General features: G+C 41.5%; 1 protein-coding gene across 8 annotated transcripts in view; it reads right to left on the bottom strand.

Moving 5' to 3' along the window:
• The window catches only part of Pns (DENN domain containing pinstripe), a 25,824-nt gene extending 4,792 nt beyond the window's left edge, over nucleotides 1–21,032 (bottom strand). For 3 of the 8 annotated variants that reach the window (XR_013010498.1, XM_076438710.1, XM_076438709.1), the window contains exons 1-12: nucleotides 20,713–21,032; nucleotides 5,325–5,434; nucleotides 4,527–4,747; nucleotides 3,071–3,265; nucleotides 2,104–2,575; nucleotides 1,821–1,957; nucleotides 1,560–1,747; nucleotides 1,095–1,270; nucleotides 803–1,014; nucleotides 526–732; nucleotides 431–439; nucleotides 8–182 (exon numbers count right to left, since the gene is read on the bottom strand). Coding sequence is in view for 7 of the 8 variants with exons in the window: in XM_076438710.1 (XP_076294825.1) it covers nucleotides 8–182; nucleotides 431–439; nucleotides 526–732; nucleotides 803–1,014; nucleotides 1,095–1,270; nucleotides 1,560–1,747; nucleotides 1,821–1,957; nucleotides 2,104–2,575; nucleotides 3,071–3,265; nucleotides 4,527–4,747; nucleotides 5,325–5,434; nucleotides 20,713–20,830 (2,220 nt within the window). In the remaining variant the exon portion in view is untranslated. The remainder of the gene's footprint in view (nucleotides 1–7; nucleotides 183–430; nucleotides 440–525; nucleotides 733–802; nucleotides 1,015–1,094; nucleotides 1,271–1,559; nucleotides 1,748–1,820; nucleotides 1,958–2,103; nucleotides 2,576–3,070; nucleotides 3,266–4,526; nucleotides 4,748–5,324; nucleotides 5,435–20,712) is intronic. The other 5 variants (XM_076438715.1, XM_076438716.1, XM_076438711.1 and 2 more) reach the window with 4 other exon arrangements.

The following is a 21,032-nucleotide window of genomic DNA, read 5'->3' as shown; positions in this document are numbered from 1 at the left end:
TAGATACCTTGAGCAATTTTTCAACAAAAGTCCAATTCGCTTGCGCTATCAATGCTGGACTTATGTCTGCTGAGAATTTAGTCTGCGGCCTTGGTGATTGAGTCTCTTGCGGTGCAGGTGGTTTTCCGTTTGCTTCCATGGATTTCATTTTATACTTCCATTGAGTTTGTCCCCTCCGACTGCTGTTACGAACAGGGGAGAATTAGTACACTTGTAAATAAAGTTTAGTACGCAACACAAACGAGCTTTCGAAAATGTCTTGAGAACAACGAAAAACTTGTAATTGAATATATGTATTGATTGTAAAACATTTAAACTATATTCTCCCCCAAAAATTCAAGGTGTACGTAACCCCTGAAGTTCGAAAATAATAATATAAGTTGGATTACAACACAAAGCGGTACGTGCACAATGTTATACAAACTCTTACCGAAGTATGCTACGCGTGAAGCAGGAAACAAGACAGTAATTGTTAGTATGTTGTTTTCGATAGTATGTCAGAGTACTTTTGCGTGTGACGTATACCTTTGAGCCGGTTCCTTATTCAACGCAACGCAGTCTAACAGTGGAAAACTTCGAAAGTACGCTGCCCTGTGAGGAAGAATCTCGGTGGGCGGATTCGTTTCGAAGTCGACATTTATCAATCTCTGCTCCAGCACCTTCTGTGATTCCTCTATGCTTGTGCAGGGTTCGTAACGCGTTGATCTTACTATAGCTTCGCCAACTTTCTTCCTGTGATAACCAGAATAAAATTGTAAAACTGTTCTACATCGTTTACATGAAGAGATTTGATTACACCGACCTCAGATTAGATATTCTTTGATCGAATACTCGTATGTTGAAGTCGAGCTCGCTCCACGTTGACATAACTTTACTGTCTACCAGAGACGCGAACATTTGCGTCTCTAAGAATCTCGACAGAAATGGTAAATGCTGCGTGGGCTGGTCAGATAAAAATGTCGCCTTATCAAAAACGTGCATACTGTCCCTATTATTCAACCATTCGTCTTTGTCCTGCAAGAAAGTATTATATATTAGAAAGGCTCGCGGCAGAGTGATTTAAATGCGACACTGTGCAAAATCCTGGCCCGTACCTGGCTTGGTTGGATAACAAAGTGTTCGTAACTAGAAAATATTTGTACAAAACGATTCAAAAAAATCTCCCTAATGGCATTATTAAACATAAGCGTCTCCTGATACTCCTCCTGCGGCGTTAGTACCCTCTCCTTCGTGTTGTCTTCTATCGACTCGATGTCGTCCACGTTCACTCCTGTTAGAAAAATGAAAAGAGATTTATATAGTATAATTGTAGAGCTCTTACGTCGGAACATTAAAACATATATCAGATTATTCTCTAATAAACTAGAGGGCTAGTTGATTACATTTTTCTTAATGAGAGTGGTTATAAAATTTAATTTTTGTGTCTATTTTATATGTACACGAAAATTAGTAACTGTATCCTAAAGATTAATACGAATTAAAATGCGGATACGTTCATACACGTGTATTTAAATATATACGTGAATTAGTGTATTTAATTAGTAAACATACATATTTACCTGTTCGTTTAACGATATCGACTATTCTCTGCAAAGTATCAGACGGCGGTGTGGATTCGGGTCGATCCCAATCGAGGACGTCGTGTAACGAGTGTTTTCTACGAGGAAGATGAAACCCAGAACCAGGAAGCGTCAAACTGCTAGTCATGATGTCGCCATTGTAATGATTGATGACCATGTTGTCAGTCCTAGAAGTACATTTGCAATTTCTTCTTGATCGAATAGGTTCTCAACGAGGGAAATAATCATCGTTTGACTTACTTTCCTGAGTATGGTACTTTGTACTTGTTTAGAAGAGCTCTAATCTCGGCAATGAATTGTATCTTGTGAGGAAACACAGGTAATTCCTCCGGAAACTGGGTACTTTGTTTATCTATATCTACATAACAAAGGTTTGCCTGCAACGAAAACGTGTACACATTGTTTATTGAGTCACTGCGATGTGGATAGTGCATAGAATGGAATGAGGTCTAATTCTCTAAAACTCCCACGTACACAGGGCCAGAGGTATTAAACGAATTGGTTGAAAAGCTCGAGAACTCACTTCGCTAGCAATTTTCAGCACACCGCCCTCGTTCTGAACGTGCAGGCCCATTATGAACGGTACCGGCGCGTCCAAGAAATGATGCAAACTTGCGGGCAATATGGGCACGTATACGTGCTGCCAGGAAAACGGGAAGAGTAACGCGGTGATGCACTCGGACACCACCATCAGCTTGTGGAAATCCGAGCTCCTAAGCAACACTTGGTTCTCTAATAGGACACAGGTGAACAATTGGATCACGCAATCTGCTCCGAGCCACGTGAAAACGTCTTTCAAAGGGTAATCTAGCATCGGTAACTCCTGCAACGGTGTCGGTTGATGTATCACCAGCTCCAACGGCGGTTTCGCTGGCTCGTCGTTTGGGACGAAGAACTTGAGCGACTTCCCCGGCAACGGTACCGGCACGTTGTACAGGAGATTGTACACGTAGGACTCTAAACTAAGACCGGGCCCTGGGTGTCTAGGAACACATCTGAAAAAAGCAAGAATTATTTCTAGTTTTTGTTGAATACACTATTCCCCAACAGAGTTTTCGCTCGGCTCCAAGGTCTAGCTTGTTAACACACTTTACCTACAAGGAGCCTATTTATAGGTAGCTCTTAATGGGCAAGCTATATACCGAAAGGAGTTCTTGTGTATAACAATCCCGAAGGAAATTTCTCAAGGTACAATCTTAATAAATTCTGGCTGAGCAGAAAATAATTTCGTAACACCATCGAACTTCTTACTGGAAGATATTAAGGTGACTATGAGGCATGGTAAGTAGTGGAAGATAAACCGAGAGGCGCTCCGAGAGATTTGAAAGAAAAAAAAGAAGGAAATTTAATACGTCGAGTTAGCCCGTGCGATTAATCTTAAAATCCGGGAGACAAAACCTTTCTGGAAAAGATCCTTTATTTTCTGAAACCCGACGACGACGATGGGATGGCGTCGTGACGTTATGATGAGGATCCACGGGCTTACTTACTTGTAGAGATTAGTGAGGAACGTTTTCGCCGCGTGAAGGTAAGGCTGCTGGCATAGCAAGGATATCGATTTAGTCACTAGCAACTTGTCTTTGGTAGAGTCATAGTAGCCTAACGCAGCACTCGGCGAGTGCGCCGATAGCTTGAAGTGCCGCGGCAACGAACGCGTGTTGTGTCCGTCCTGTCCTTTCCTTACCCTGAAAACGAAAGTTTCAGAGGACGATTATATTATCAACACGGGGCTAAGGTGGGATCTCCTAAGCGCGTCTGCGGCCTCTTGTTCTCCATTCGTCGTACTTCATCAGAAGTGAACGCATGCGACTGCGTTTGGACGCGGATTTAATGGAAAAATTGTTCACACTTTATTAATTTATTTTATTAATTCTGTCAAATTGACGAATTTTGAAAAACCAAATACATAATAACAACCATAACACAGACCTTTAGTATTCATATATTTAAGAAGTTTCGAAGTGGCAACCCTTTGCGCCGATTTTGAAATTTTCGGCAATGGGCCGCAGCTCTTCTGGCGTCATTTGGTCCCACTCCCGGTGCAGAGATTTTTTCAATGACTCCAAATTTTTATGGGGCCGAGCACAGGCCCTGGCCTCCAAAATCGACTACACGCTGTAGTCCATCGGGTTGAGATTCGGTGAGTACGACGGCCATTCCGCAGATGTGATGAAACCTGGAAAATGGGCTTTGCACCACTCCCGAGTTGTTTTTGCCGTGTGGGCCGGCGCGGAATCCTGCTGTCACGTCCATTCCGGATCGCCGAAGTGCTGTTGGGCCCACGGAAGTACGACAGCTTCGAGAATGTCCCGTCGATACACTACTTGATTGATTTTGACCCCTTGATCCACGAAAACCGTAGCAAATCCCGTTTTCCCGGTTTCATCACATCTGCGGAATAATGGCCGCCGTACTCATCGGATCTCAACCCTATGAACGCCAGCATTTGGTCGATTTTGGAGGCCAGGGCCTGTGCTCGGCCTCATAAAAGTTTCGAGTCGCTGAAAAAATCTCTGCGCCGGGTGTGGGACCGAATGACGCCAGAAGAGCTGCGGCCCATCGCCGAAAATTTCAAAACACGTTTGAGCCTCTGCATCGGCTCAAAGGGTGGCCACTTCGAAACCTCTTGAATATATGAATACTAACGGTCTATGGTATCGTTGTTATTATTTGGTTTTTCAAAATTCGTCGATTTGACAGAATTATAACAAACCAGAAACGGTAGCCCGAAAACGCGTGCGCGTCTGCGTCTGGCGTAACATTTACAAACGCAATCGTGTGCGTCGAACGCCCGCAGTAAATCGACTTTCTTCTCAAGTGAAAAGGAAGGGAAGACGTATCAAATCGCATCATAGAAACGCAAACTTGTGCGTCCAGACGCGCTTAGGAGATCCCAGGATTAGACAGAATTAAGGGAAGGTAAACGTCTCGATCGGGGAAACTCACGTTGGCGGTGTACCGTTTTGGCCGCTACTCAGTTCCGTGATATGCATCGCCTGCAGCGTTTGCATAGCGGCGCATATTTTTCGGTTCCGGCACTCCTCGTAAAAGACAAGGCTGAACCCGTAGGTTCGGTGGCCGTCCGCCTTGGTGAGCACGAACGAGTGGAACATCGGCTCCACGGAGTGTTTCTGGGTACGGAATCTCAAGCCGCTCGGCAGGCAAAGCTGAAAGATTGAATATCCGATGAGATATACGCCCGTACATTACTCCGCGGAACGCGCCTTTTCATTTCCCCGCTTGCCGGCGCGCGCTGTTAGCGTTTTTCTTTTTTCTTTTTTTTTGCGATGGCACGCAACTGGGACAACTCGCGCCCGTTTCGCCACTGTGCAACCGTTCATCGCAACCATCCTCTTCCTCTGTGTATCTACTTTTATTTCCACGGCACGACGCGACGCGACGATAGCTAGAAAGCCCCAAGACCTAGTTACACAGGGTGCGACCGCGATGATGCCGCACAATCGCCCGAGGATCATAGCATAGAATCTCTCGCTTTTGCCCGACTCCCTTCGCGAGAATTATGCTAAAAGACTTGGCCTATCGCTGTTTCACGATCGATTCACTTTAGACCTTTGACCGGTGATTCAAACAAGCTGCTGTAAAAGGTAGAACTTCTACATTGTAACTGTTACAACTTCTTCGGCCTTAATAACATTTATATTAGCCCCTTAAGGGGCTCTTCTAGTCGAGAACCTTGATAACATCGATTTTTCTTGTTTGTATTTTCTTTAAACGGGCAAATACCATGCAAACAGCGTGTTCGTCGAAATGGTTCCATGGTACAGAGTCCGGATGATGTCCTAGCACTTTGCTCTTGTACGCCCGGTCCAGAGGTGTGCATTGCAACGAGTCTCCTGGAACAGAAACGATGCTCTACGTTAGGTTCGAGGTAACCGATGTGTGTAAATAAATAATCGAGGTAGCTAAAGTATAAAAATAAGATCTTTGTCTTTTCCCATTGGCCGGCGTGATTCGCTTCACGATCGAATAATAGATATGTCTCTCATAAATGTTTCAAGCTGCTTAAGGATGCGTGATCCGAGCGCAAATGTTCGATTGAAGATCGCGATCTGCGAGTAAGCGAGCGAAATTTCATGAAATATACAGTTCTCGTGATTTCATAATTCATTTTCCGTTAGCCGACTAACGGGAGCACTCGAGTCGAATCTGAGGCAGTCGTGTACGCACGCGTGGCCGCACTTATTTTCCATTTCTCGAGCATGGTTGTTTTCACCGGACAGTTATACATATATGTATAGCAATTATCGAATACCAAACCGAGAGGTGTGCTACATGATTTTTGTGAAATGTAACCGGTAGACTGCGGATCTTCATGCGAAATAAAAACTGAACTAAACTGAACGTTATTTCTTCCCTTAATGATTTCAACAGGGGAGAAATCATCTCTATCGACATCTTTCAAGTTTTCCAACAATTTTCAATTTCATGTACTCGCACAATGATCCGCAGTCTAGTAATCAGTGACGCAAGGATGAGTCTCCGCGGAAGGCTAATTAAAATGTCACGATTTCCCAGTATTCTCCAACGTCGCGTCTGAAGGAGAAAACGGAGTTTCGGAAGAAGTTACAACAGGGCCACGTGTATTCACAACATAGTGGGCGCATTGTTCTTGGCGCGGACGCTGGCCTAAGTGCATCTCTCGTGTGCATCTTGGAGCCTCGAAGCAGAGGCTGGTTGCAGAGCAGCGGGGGAGCACACACACGCGAAACGGCCGAGGGGATGGTGTCCGTCCGTCTTCTGGCCTTTCCCGGGATGGAAAAATTAGAATCTCTCTCGACGGCAACGTCGGCAACTTGTTATTGAACGTGGTACATATCCCCGGGCAGCTCGACCTGAATGAGACTGTTGAAGTCTTGGCGATGTGCCAGCTGCCTCGTCCACGGTGAACACAAGAGCACCCTTGTGCAGGGTTAATCGTTCATGATCGAACAGCCACCCAAGAAACACGCTGCGAAATCCTGCCCGACACGGACACACTTTGAAAATTTCATTGCGATCGGAATACGTGCGTTTACACTGGAGATCCCTTTTCCACGTTTATCTAAATGTATGTACACGTGCACTATTTCACGTATATTTAGATAGACGTGTACAAGATACGCGTAACAAAATTACAAGAATTACAAAATGCATGAGAACCACTCCCATTAAAAATAATGTAATCAACTAAACCTCTAGTGTATTAGAGATGTTTGAATGTATTGTTGTACCAACAACCGCGAAATTTGTGAAACCATAGTCTCGATACATAAGTTGATATCAATGTTCTAAAAATTATACGGGAGCGTTTTTCTTAGATTACTTCACTGTAATCGTTGGAGAAGGTTCGGAGTGGCCCGTGAAAATTAAACGAAAAACCGACAAAGCGAGGAACTCTTGAATTTCCACACAACGTGGGACAACATAGTCGAGAGCGTAACAACAGACGCGGAACACTTCGATAATGTCCACTGTTAAGCGTTGCCATAACGAAATGCATCAATATTTGCCATCGGAAGAGAGACAACAAGGTCCTTGTTCATACTTGACCCTCCCACATCACTCTTTCAAATAACCGGGCGAAATTAATGAAGGTATCTTTCCTCATTCGACAAATTTTCACGTTGAATGATCTTCTCTATCTTGAGGGCGGGGGTAGAGAAGGGTTAAGAAAAAAGGGAGAAGAAAAAACACGGGAGAGCTGATGTAGTACGAGTGCTCTGCAGCCCGAGTGACTTCTAGTGGTTGCAGAAAGTAGGCACCCTGGATTTGAAAAGTGTGCCCCGGCCTTTTACTCCGTTTTTCCAATCCTGCACGACTCTTTCTCAAACATCATTACTCACGATATACTGTCGTCGTTCGTCTCGCGTCACATTTATTACAACGCTAAACCTACCACGGTCAGACTGATCGGTTTTCTATTCCATAGTTGTTGAAATTGTGGAAACGCTTTCATACGAAATGACACACATGTTATAATGAAAACCGTACAACGTTTAAGTAAACTGAATTCTCCTCACTTCTATATAAGGTGTTTCACTGTTTATATGTTTCTCTTGTTTCTTTGATTTTCTCTTCAGATTCTTCGAGCGCATCGCCGTTTCAACGAAGTCGCCGCGCAAATTGGCCGGTCTCTAATCACGCGACTGATTCGGTCTCGGGAATTAGCAAGGGCGCACGCGAGCCAGAAGTTATCAGTCAGCCGTCGCGCCGTGCCGGTGATATTCACATTGATCGAACGAACCACCAAGAAGATTAAGTCCACTCGGTGACTTTAATTGCCACCATCAACCGTTCTACGGGACTAATCTCCGCTTCGGAATTCTATGAACGAAGTAACGACGATAATCCAATGGGCTATGCAATTTGGCGATCGCCGAGAGCCACCGAAATAGTGTCGATTAGCCCCTCGAATTGCTTTCTCCTCGTCGCGGAAATATTAGCAGGTTTGTCCCATTCGCGAAGCAGGTTATAACAAATCACGTCGGAGAATTTTTCCGCGAAATCTCTCGGGACATCTGCATAATTCTTCCGTCGCGTCCAGACGGCTTTTTTCCCCAAGGAGATGCGTCTTCTGATCGCGTTCCGTTCCCAGTCGAAATATTGCACGTCCGTCTGAACAGTTTTGGCATCGTTCCCTACCGAAATTACCAAGGGGGTTGGCTGCATCGGCCATGACAGTTATCGCCGCGGTTGCAACGCCGTAAAAACCTTTATTTCCTTTAGGCTGGATCGACCCTGTCGGGTCGGGAATGTTACGTGACGAGCGTGTTCTCTTCCAACCACTTCTTCATCATTTCTTCACCCCTCTACGGTCCATGCATGAGTGCAGAAAGTCCGCAGACTACTAATAACTGCAATATGGTGCTGCCGAAAGTTATGGCAGTTCCGGAGGAGTATCGACGTCGCTGAAGAGGTGGCACATTATTGCACGCTATCGCTTGGCTTAGATTGTGGTCAATAAAGTTTCAGTCGACGGAGAAAGCCTCGGACGCGAACTTTCTATGCACGCCGCGCATTATGCTCGACTGTCGTCACCGCGTTTAAGCGACCGGAGAAAATTGTACCTACGGTGATTTGTTCGTTAAACGATGGGTGCTACCGGTGTCGTCAAACGGGCATGAAACGTAACACTTAACTAAGTATCGCTTGTTACATAATCCCGGGTTGCCTCGTGCGAAACAAACCGCGCTCAATGTTAAGCGGCCCCTAGACGTTCAATAATACAGTGGTCGAAATTTCTATAAAGTCATCGTCTTTTTCATAGATATTTTAAAAATATCACTATTTTTGTTGATTTATCGTATCTGGTCTTGTGGCTTGTAGACACTCGGATAGAGGGACTGCGTACTCTAGACCACTATGTTTACTATTTACGTTTGTTTTGATTTTTTTCTGTGTGGTGCAGAACACAAGTGCGAAGTTTCTATAAAGTCACTTAGTGTTTCTCTGTATTCTGAGCAGAGAACTACGGAAAACTGCGAATATTCTAAAAGTATTAGTTTTAGAACTCGCACAGAAATCCTGTTTGTTATAATTTGATTCACGTGTATGAGAATGCCGAGAGGAAAAGTACTAACAAGTGAAGAAAAAGCATCAATCGATGCTTATAAAGATATGGGCTGCTCTAACCGCGAAATTGCTAAGAAAACTAATCGGTCATATACTGTGATTAATAATTATATCAATTTACGTGAAAATTACGGAAAAAATCATCTTAAAGGTAGTAATAAAAAATAGTCAAAGAGACAACATCCAATATTAATGAGGTCTGCAGCTAAGGAAAGGAAAAATGCAGCACAATTTCGAGCTGAATTGGAGCTCCCAGTAACAACAATACGTATGCAACAACTTTTAAATTCTTCTGGACAAAAATACAACGTAAACCAGGCCTTAAAGAAGTACATAAACCGGCCCGTATTGATTTCGCACGGGCACAAAACACAGTGACTTTATAGAAATTTCGGCCACTGTACTGTCAACTAGCTTTCCCCCGCCACGCGTTGCTGTGACTCAGTATTTTTTAAAAGCATGTCTTTACCTGTCACAGAGAGATATGACATTTTAATCACGTGATTGCTGATCACGGAGTCGTGTTTGAAGCTGTATCTGCAGTTTCTCGTTGTCGTCTTTCAGCCTGTGGCGTTCATTCTGTTGAGTTTGATGCAGATCTAAAGCTGCAGAACCCGATCGCCGTGCTCGCAACCGTGCATCCTTAAGTCTGGCACGTATTTGAACAATTCTTTGTGATGCCCGTTCTTCCCCACTTTGATTTGATCTTAATCGTCACACTGCTTCCGTTCCGCGAGTACGACGACCTAAGTTTGCTTTTCTGCGAGTCATTGTTTTTATGTACTAAAGTAGAAAGAAAGTTATGTAAAGCCGGTGGAAAAACTCTTGAACGAATGGACTTTTTCGAATGCGGATTGTCCTAAAACCTTCCCGAAGAAACGCTGCGTCTAATGGCTCAAACCCCAGCTTTCTACGATCAGTCGTTACGGAGATGTTCGATTACAAACAAACAGACAAACTGATATTTACATATTTATTTATATAGATGTAGGTTGACGATAATAGTGAAGCTCCCATCAATACGCTTCAATAATCTCGTCAATCCAGCTATCAATACGGCGACTGGGCACTGTGACGCATTTGTGACGAGGTGGAAAACAAAGGTTATGACAACATTCATTCCTATCAGGAAACCGTCTTCCCAGTTAGAAATTTTTTCGGATGCGTCCCGAACAGGATGAGGGGCGTACAGTAAGGGAGAAAGAATTCATGGCTTTTGGAATGAGACAGATCAACAATTACATATTAACAGTTTAGAACTATTAACTGCCTTTTTACCACGTTTTGTCTGTCTGTTTGTTCGGTACAAATTTTGCAATTGATTTTAAACTAACTTCCCGATGAGCTAGAGACTTGCAATTTTTAACATAGCTCAGAACTGAATGGCAATGCAATATTTTTTAAAAAAATTTTTAAAAAGCCTATATACGTTTAGGAGATATAAACTATTAAATTTAACCGTTACATTTCACACACACAAGACTAAAAAGCAGAAAATGATTATTTAAATAAAAATAAATTTTTAAAAAATACCATGCTTTTTTTTAAACGGACTGAAAAGTATAAAATAATTTTTCCTAGCCCCATACACATTCCTAAGCCCGTACAGATAGTCCTGAAAATTCGTGATTGTGAATTTTTAATAGCTATGAAAATACTTGTAAGATTTAAAACGAAAAACATCTATCGATATGTTTCAATATATTGACCAATGCGTTTGAACCCCTTCTAAACGATCAATATATCCTTTCAATGCGCCTCGTCACTATTATTGATGGGCGTATTGACAATATTATTGAACGTCTAGGGGCGGCTTTACAACCGAACTGCGTTGCCGCGACGACGAACGCACATTTACAAAATAAAAAAATTTCTGAAAAGTAATGCTCTTAATTTTGTTCTGCTATATACCTGGTAGAATTGTTGTTTGTTTCGCAAAATAGTTTATGGAGAGCCGGGGTGGATAGTACAGTGGAAATATGCCGTGCTTAGAGACCGGGTAAACGAGGGATAAAAGGCGCTCGGAGAAGATTAGGCTAGTGGAGGGTAACGAAAAAGGAGCATTAAACGGTAGATAGGCCCGTATAGTGCGGAAAGTATTGATTCGGGGACATGTTGCACGCGTGAGACACCGTGTAACGAGTATTTTTCACGAACGCAAGGGCTGTTACACTGTCTGAATGCAATAGTAGGTCCGAGGCATTCGGATTCCCAATGACTCATGCGAACCTTTGCGCACCGATATATCATAGTGACCAGCGAAATCCAACAAACCAACTTTCAGCGACTCGAGCAAAATCTATACTCTCTCTCGCCCCCAAGGAAAACAACCACCCAATACGCATTTCCGTTCACAAATATTCAATTTTGTGATAATCTTCATCGGGAGTCCGACTCGCGTTAAAATACGGCAAGGAGTTAAACGAACTACAATTCGATTTATGATTTCCAGGGAATTTTCGCATAATTTTCAGCGAGAGAATGAAAAGCTCGTAGTTTTTTTCGGAATGTCATTAGCATTGGAGTGCGAGCGAAATAAAATCGCGTTAATAGCCGCGATGGCGCCGACCAGCGAAAATTGTCTAATTGTTAGAAAGGGGCTTGTTTCGCAGCCCCTTTCGGTCGAAAAACGGCTGGCTCGAAAGGGTTGCATTACCACGCGAGGAGAGAACGTTATTTTTAGAGGCGAAAAGCATCGCGAGCACGAACCGATGATTCGATTCTAGTTCGAGGGCTATTTCACAAGCGGGCGTCTCGATTTCAGGGTCACCCCTTGTCGAACGACGAGTTTTGTGGATTCATCCCTCCAACCCGCCACTCGTCACCCTGCTGTGATCATCGAATTGGGTCATTGAACAGCGATGAATTGAATGAATCTTAAATTCCCCCGGTTAATCTCTTCTCCATCGCAAAATTCGGCCAATACTGTAGCCATTTTCTTTATTATCCCCCTTTGTGCGGCGCGGCGACGCCATTTTTAGACGCTTCGGCGCCACGCGGCGTCTTTTTAACAGACTTCGAAAAAGGAGGAGGATCTTTTTTTCCTATGGTTCACCGATTACGCCGAGATGGATGGACCAATAGGAACGAAACCTTTTGCATCTTGTAGAGTATGTCTCCCGCGATTGGTCCCTTGAAAACAAATTTTGCATTTTTTCATCCTTTGCGGTTTTTATTGCAAATAACCAATAAGACCGAAAAACCATCCAACAGTGTTCTACAAATTCTGCTCGTTCCACCAACAAGTGTGAAATAAAAAAATTAAACGTACTTTGAAAAAACGCACTAAAAAGTATGAAATAATTTCCATTTCATTTATGTGAATACACACAAACTTAAATACGATACAATCTTTTCGGAGGCGGCGCAAAATTTAAAATTTTCCAAATGACAGACGTTGCTGATCGATTTCATTGGAATATGGTGAACTTGGAAATCAGTAGGTGGGAAGAGAAGATACATTAATATGTGAAACTATGTAGAAGAATTTAAGGATTTTCGTAATTTCCAGTGTCGAAAATTTTCCATTTTGAGCCGCCTCCGAAAAGATTGTATTGTATTTAAGTTCGTGTGTATTCACATAAATTAAATGGAAATTATTTCATACCTTTTAGTGCGTTTTTTCGAAGTCGGTTTAATTTTTTTTTACACTTCGAATTCATTAAAATTGCCCATAATTATGAGAGTGGTCCAAGTGAAAATTGAAAAAAAAATGAGTTTATAATAGTAAAACTCAAATTCAAATTCAACTCTCAGCAACCCAATCTAAATCGAAATTCAAATTCAACTTTCAATCATTATGTTTAAATTCACTTAGTGTTAATATCAAGAAATATACGACTTGGACCACTTTCATAATTATGCGCACATATTTAGTCTATTATTGATTGGGGTCGATGATATTTAAAATAAGACCACTCAAGGATCCGTAACAGCAGTCGCATATTCATAACAGCCGTGCCATGACTCAGTGTCTATAACGAGGTACAGACATAACAATATTGTACCACGTAATTTTAAAAATAGATACTCCGATGCTCATTTACTATTCAGAATGTGTTAAAATAGAATTACTATTTCCAACCATAGGAACGCGTTCTGAACATACAATGCCGGTAGTTACGTACACGACTTCGAAAATTCATTAGAATTCTCTATTTTCTTTAGAGGAGGCTACACCCCACGACAAAACGATAAGACACCTCTAGATTTCTAATGTTTCTCAATATGTACCAATGATGTGTACAAAGATTTTGTATACAATCTGTATAGAGTATCCTCTGTTTAGTAACATACGAAGTAACTGCTTGTACCCAACAGTAATTGTGGAACAATTTTGGTGTTGGACAGTGTAATTAAATCACTATTCTTCTTCACCATGTCTTATCGTTTTGACGCACCGGTTTTTCATGTAAACTGATATAACTCCTAAGACACAACGTAAATAAAAGCAGTTACTTCGTATGTTACTAAACAGAGGATACTCTATACAGATCTATACATATACAAAATCTTTGTACACATCATTGGTACATATTGAGAAACATTAGAAATCTAGAGGTGTCTTATCGTTTTGTCGCGGAGTGTATACCAGGATAGATTCGCGTATACATAAAAACATTTCTTGTATAAGGCGATCATCGCTCGTGCTGGTCATACGAGCACCACACGATTTTGTTCTGTAACCACACTTCCGCCCTTTAACCGAGCATTTAAGTGACGGAACCCCCCTTCGCGCACAAATGACCCCGTGCGCGATGACGTCATCTACATTCACAAGGAGGCAGGAAGAAACATTTGGAAAAGCAATCTCCACAATCGTCTAATATTTTCTTCTTCTCTCAAATTTATTTCCAAATGTAGAATGATTTTGAAAAACATCCAACTTTTCTAATACGAAGCAGAGGAATTCGATTTTGTCCACACCCCTGAAACACCTCGCAAGAAAATCCCCAACGCTCCCTATCACGCCCTGGATCGGGATCTCGTAGGGGATAACGAAGTTTTCCAGCATAGTTGTTCGATCAATGTAGACCCAGCGTGTTCTATGCATGGTGGGCCAATTTCCATCCATTATCAAATTACGCCGAAAATATTGGACACTAATACCTCGATTACTTACCCCCTATGTCCTATAGTAGTAACAGCGGGCTGCGGACGTATAGGACACTCATGGCGTTCGCACATGTGCCAAATACAAAACAACGATCGATAATATGTAGCATAATTTACCATAAAAATAATCAATCGAAACTTGACAACCGAACATCTCTTAGTTCTGCTTTTTCAACGACGAAACACGCTTTTGTTATCGCGCTGGTAGATAAACGAATTCGACCATGCGTGAGACGATGACCTTCGGATGACCCCGATAGGTCGATCCGTTCGAAGAAAGGAAGTTGCATCACCGTGCTGGAGAAGCGGATCAATTCGAACAGCGAGAAGAAAACTTTCGCTGGTGAATTTCGAAAGGCAAGAAAATCAAAATCGATGCTATCGAACGTTGCACTAGCGTCCGCGCAAGCTCGGCAATGCGTAACGACCCGAAGAGAATCTCAACGTAATTAATAAAAAGAAAAGTCGGAGGCGCGTGTCAGGAACGTTGATTGTTAAAAGTTTGGTTTCTAATATTGTTAGTTTATAAATAACGCTGGATATAAAAATACACGAACAATTGCGTGTCGTGCCGCATTGTCCAACGCGCGAAAGAAAAAGAAAAGCGCGAACAGCCGAATAGAAAACGGCTGTTTTCTTGAGCGATCTATGTAAACGGAGGATTTTTGGAAAGTTCGCCAACAGTTTCCATTCGAGATCCCTGCGGTGGTATTAAAGTGCATCGGGGCCTGCTGCATTTTAATGAATCTCAAATTTCTCACCTGCGATTCCTCCTGTTCGAGTTCTGCTTCGACGACGCGCGTCGCACCGGATTTCGATAGAACTTTCCTAGAAGAAGTGGCTCGTTTACCGGTACAATTTAATCAATCATTTTCATTGGCACTGGAACGTCTAAATACATTCAATCTTGAACATTTTCGAAGAATATTAGAATACGAAATTCAGTAGAATTTGGAACGGTCTGTATCTACAAAGGCCATTGCTCGATCCGACCGAAAACACGAAGGACGTTGAAAATGGTGAACGATCCTAATTTTTATTGTCCAAGGCGAGTTTCTCCGGTTCACTGGCAAGTCCGAAGAATTTCCGAGAAACAGCTCTAGCCGTCGAAAGTGATTTCATCTCGTTGAAAAGATTTCCTTCTCGCAGCATCAAGCGTGTAAGGAGCATGAGCGAGAGGAAAAAAGGAGGAGCACAATGTAGGCGGATTATCCGCACTGGTTGTCGCAGTTTCCCGCAGTTTTTCTGAAAACTCCGGCCGTTCCCGAATAGACGGGACCGCGACAAAGAAACCAGGGAGGATTCTAAAGATACTTCTCCATGCCGAGAGAGAGCAGCTGCAAGTTACAACAGATGCAGCAGTGCAACCGTGAAAACTCCCCGGAAGAAGAGGCGGTCGGAAACAGAGACACGAAATTAATCAGCAGAGCTTTCGGAAACGAAATTCACGCATGTTGACTTGAGCCAGGCCTAATCGAGCGTTTATCCAGCCGATCGATCGATCAATTACCTTTGTGGTGATTTCTATCGATGGACAAAGAGAACATCATTTTCGTTAAATGTTGGAGAACTTCTTCGAAAATATGTTTACGGCTACTTTATAGTTGGTGTAAAGTTTTTATGTTATTAGGTCGTTCGGAGAGTCATTTCGTTTTCTCAAGGGAAAATTAAAGCCAGTTGTTTACCATTTAGAATAAGTTTTATGACAATTTTTGTTCTATCTTTATAGATATCTCTCCCTTGCTCGGAGAATTTTATGATCAGACGATTTAAGGACATCCATATGTTTTATTTTCAATTTATTACAATTGTTAAAGATGGGAAGAAAGTTTGATAATAATACAGTGATATATACTCAACGTGTATGGATTGGTGAATTGGGCCCGTTTATGGTTAAACATTCAATCAGCTGATCCGATTTAAATAGCAATTAGAGCATGCCAGCCAGTTTGCAAAACAAATGCTCGGAGTTGGGGTACACGTAAATGCAGTTTGCCTATGCTCCACCGACAGCATTCATTTTACGCGACACGGCTAAACATGGAGGAAGAACGAGGTCGAAGGTCGCAATTCAACGAAAGCGGGAATTATCTCCTTCTTGTTGCCATTGTTCGCAATTAGTCTTTGTTCGGTGCACGGAATGCACCGGGTGTCCCGCCAAGAATTTCTACGCGAATTCTGCGAGATGCGCTACTCTTCCGGATTAAACGAACAATACATATTATGTTCCGGGAAAAGGAAGCAGGGACTCGTAATGTCACAGACGCTCGAGCACGCCGCGGTATCGTTTCCATCGGATAAGTGTCCTTACTGTAGGATGTGCCCGGAGTAACTCAATCCTGAAAACTGGCGATCGTGGCCGATGAAAGTACATACCCTGGTGTCGAGTTACGACATACTTGTTTCGCTACGAATTCTACGGTCGTTGAGTACGGCACACGTGCTCGGGAAACTGCGTCAACAGCCGCGCGCAATAAATTATTATTACAACTGGTACCTAGACCTCGATGGGAATTTTGGAAATTTGTACCGTTAGTTCCTTGCAAAACAACTTGCTATAACAGTAACACAGAGCTGGGGAAAATAGTATTTTAAATAGTAAATAATCCCATATTTATGTTACAGTATCTGTACAACTTGAAAATAAAATATTTTGTTTGATGCAGTGATTTTTGAAAATAGTATTTGAAAATAGTATTTTATTTTAAATATTATTGATCAAAATAATGGTTCGCATTCAATAGATATTGCGAACCTTTCAAACTTCATTTACTATCGAGTTTAAAATCTCGATTTCGTGATCTATTCGATTTTTCTAAACACGCAGCAAGCGACTATATAATTGCTACTGTTGGCCATCCAAAATGGAAATTACGATGGATTCCGAAAGACTTAAATGAAGAAAAACGTGCTTTTATCAAAGAAACCGTATTAAATGCTTTGAAACAGATAACAAATCCAGATTCAGAGTCACGACCTCAATTACTTTCACAAAACAATTTTTTGGAAAAAGAAACAAATGATATCAGTCATACAAACATTGCAGAATTAGAATTATTTCAATATTTGAGCGATAGTGATACACGAATTGAAAGTATTGCAAAGTACAAATACATGAAAATATTATTTTTAAAATACAACACAGCTATTCCGTCCTCTGCCTCAGTTGAGAGACTTTTTAGCTTTGCTGGACTGATTCTGTGTTCTCGAAGGAGTACCCTAACAGATTCCAATTTGGAACGCTGTACCTTGTTATATGCCCTTGTATGTACCTTGTCATAAAAAAAATAAAACGAAAATGTGGCAAATGATATAGTTTCTTATATTAAGTACCATTTCTTCTTTAAATTATTGCTAAAATAAGAAATATTAAATAAGTAATGCGATTTCTGAAAGTATTAGGGGTATAACGACGCAAAAAATAAAATATTCTATTTTGTGTTTCAGATTATTAAAATAGAAATATTTTACTTTGTGTTTCAGATTATTAAAATAGAAATATTTTATTTTGAGGTTCAGACTGTTCAAATAAACTACTATTTTCTTTGAGCAAAATAAAATCTAAAATATTAAATAGTATTTCAAATATTTTTTTCGCTAAATAATGCCCACCTCTGCAGTATGTAACAGCATTTCTTAAGGATCCCCTAAACCAGAGGTTCCCGACCTATTTTTCTTTAATGAGTTCAATAATAATGAACAGCTTGCAACATAATCGTAATAACAAAAAAAAAGTGGTTTATTAGATTTGTTTTATTAGTTTTGTATTATTCGTTTCGGAAATCGACTTTGAAGACGTTAAACCGGATGTTATTGTCTAATGAATACATTCCTTAGAAATTCAATAAAAGTTTAAAACAGAAAAATTTATGATCGACCACTTACGATAAATCCCTGGAATACTATAGACCCTTTTTTACTCCATTGAACCCCTGCCATAAACATTTCAGACAAGCGAACCCCTAATTTAGATTATTTAAAGGTAATTTTCCGGTTCTGGCAGCTGCCGGTACCTGAATGAAAATCGCTCTCGATGCAAGGATAAATGATACGTGACGGAAAGACCAACATGGCCGCGCAACGTTAATTCGAAACAAGTGTCGCAGGAAGCTCGCGAATGTTACATAAATAAGCGATAGGAGTTTGCGAGTGGCCGTTTAACGAAACGAGTATAACCATCAGGCTGACATGTGCAACTTTTTTGCCCGCGGAATTTTTCCAGGAGCGCAGCCGGCGAAGATAGTAAAACGATCCATCCGACCTCGGTTCCCGGAAAATGTACCGAACGAGAGAAGTGCAGGCTTCCTGGGAAGAATCCACCATTGTTCCAACTTTCAAGTTGGTTCACAGGTTTACAAGCAACCTTTTACATACTATGGCACATCTCGCCCACCTACCAATCGTATATTCATTAAAATATTAATGACACTGTAATGTGGCGAGCGACCCCATTAGGACACTTACCGTGCGAGTCGCATAAACATTACTATTTACTATACATACGTGTATGCACGTATGTACATACATTCTTTCAAAGTGGACCGAATGATTTTGTTTCGAGAAGCTTGAAAAGGCGAGAGACATTCATTTCTTTTCTCAATAATTGAAATAAAATGAAAATAATGTAACACTCGTGTTAAATTATAGTCTTGCATTCGATCTATCCATTTTTTCCATAAATGCATCAAATCAAAAGGAGCATTTTGTGAAAATTTATGTGTGTACAAGGGCAAATGTTGCCAACCACGAATTGATCGAATGTACGTCACAGAGTACAAAAATCTCTGCATACAATAGTAATCTGATCGATCGTTATTGCATTGCGTTCTACTAGTCATTCCAGATAAAAAGATTGCGCACAATATTTACCGAGATTCAATACCGCTGCGCTGCTGCGAATGTTTATCTAAACAATTGAAAACTTTGCTGACATCGTTATCTATATAACAATACGGGTGGAAAGACAAATGCCATACACAGTGGCTCCCGAACGGGAAAAGACAAACGATTATAAAAAAAAAACCCGTAAAAATTGTTCCAAAAATTTTTAAAATATTCCTCGGACGAATCATACAAAACGAAGGCTTATCGGAACAGATAAGATTAAAAATCGTGTAACCAGTGACATTCCTCTACCATCATTAATAAAATATCATGATTCCATCAATTTAAGAGTACCGCATTCATAACACTAACGAATATTACGTGAAATAATCTGATAACACCGTGTCGCATTGAACAACATCCGCGGCACTTTGTTATGATGTCGGTGCATACTTGGTAAAAGGGGATTAAAAATAAGCGAATGAGTATATCGATTGAACTGACATTAAAAAAACTATGTAATTAAAAATACGCAGCTAATCAGCGAGACCAGTTACCAACAGATATCAAAAGCTTCTTCTGTTAATAACGAAAACATCGTGTTACTCGTTTGACAGTATACAATTCACGTATGAATGCGTATACGAGCGAGTCGAGGTTCGAAACGATGCATTGGCGTAAAGCAGTCCTGGTGTTACAAACGTGGACGCGCAGATATTCGATATTCAATATTATGTATTATCCCGCGCATCGGGAAGAGGCTGTGACGATAACGCGCGCGCGGATCAGGCTGTCAACGAGTTTGTCAACCGAACCGTATTTTCTAGCAGCACTGTCATCGATTACAATTCACGTGTTCATCACGTGTAAATTAAACGAAAATCACGTCCTATCCCAGCGGCGAAACAGACACACAAGCAGACTAACAAAAAAGAAACTGTTTTAACAGGTTGTATACATGTGTCCTAAGTGGCAGGAAATGCACTTTCTACATCAAAGGAAAGATACACATATACATACATATGTATTTTCATAGGCAGCGTTTTTTAAACAATTTTTTGGTCGCGATGTAGTGCACTGTTCAAAAGATTTTCTTTACACTCGAAAATTAAACACTTCTTCCGAGCAATAAATTACTAAACGCATTTAATATCGATCAAATTAAGAGAATCCTATAAAATGGAAATATTTCAGGCCGGAAGAAAAATTCGATTTTTGAATTTGGAGGATATGAAATTGACATAATACCTCATACAACACCTAAACGTTTACTAAACGTCGTTTAGTAATTGACTAGACACCAGCATATCTAATAATGTAAACAATATTTTATATGACACAGGAATTTTTTGTGGCGCCTCAGAGTCACTAGAGTGCTGGGTTATAAATACCGGATTAGTTTAAACAGAGTAATCGGTGCGTCGTTGCGAAGCATAGCGATTCCGAAAAATTGCAACATCACTACCACTATGCTGTCTAGAAAAAAAGATTGTCGAACGTACGCGGTATACATACATAGATTGAACTGGTTCGAAGGTTGAACACTCGCGGCCGAGATTCGTCTTGGCAAAGGGGACAGACATAGAGAATGGATTATGGAAATCATTGGATGGTTACTCACCGAAATATTTGTCTGGCTCCAGGCCCGAATCTTTGTCCAGTCCACATATGACAAAATAATCCGCGAACCTCTGTGGATGTTGCTCGGGTCCGCGCATTATTCCCAGGCTCCCGTTCATCTTTCCCGAATGCGAAATGGCTCTCACCCGCACGGTACACGAAACACCCTCACGAAAACGATCTCCACATCGTGAACCTCCACGAAACTGTCATTTCACGCGACAGCGAAACAACAGCTGATGTTGACGCGTACCGAACGCAACGCACGACTCTGCGGAGTGCGGGCCTCTCTCTCGCCTCTCGCCGCGAATAATTGATCTT

The sequence above is a fragment of the Lasioglossum baleicum genome, chromosome 14 (assembly GCF_051020765.1).
Source record: "Lasioglossum baleicum chromosome 14, iyLasBale1, whole genome shotgun sequence".
Taxonomy (NCBI): domain Eukaryota; kingdom Metazoa; phylum Arthropoda; class Insecta; order Hymenoptera; family Halictidae; genus Lasioglossum; species Lasioglossum baleicum.
The sequence above is the reverse complement of the archived record's forward strand: the minus strand, read 5'-3'. Positions and strand labels throughout refer to the sequence as shown.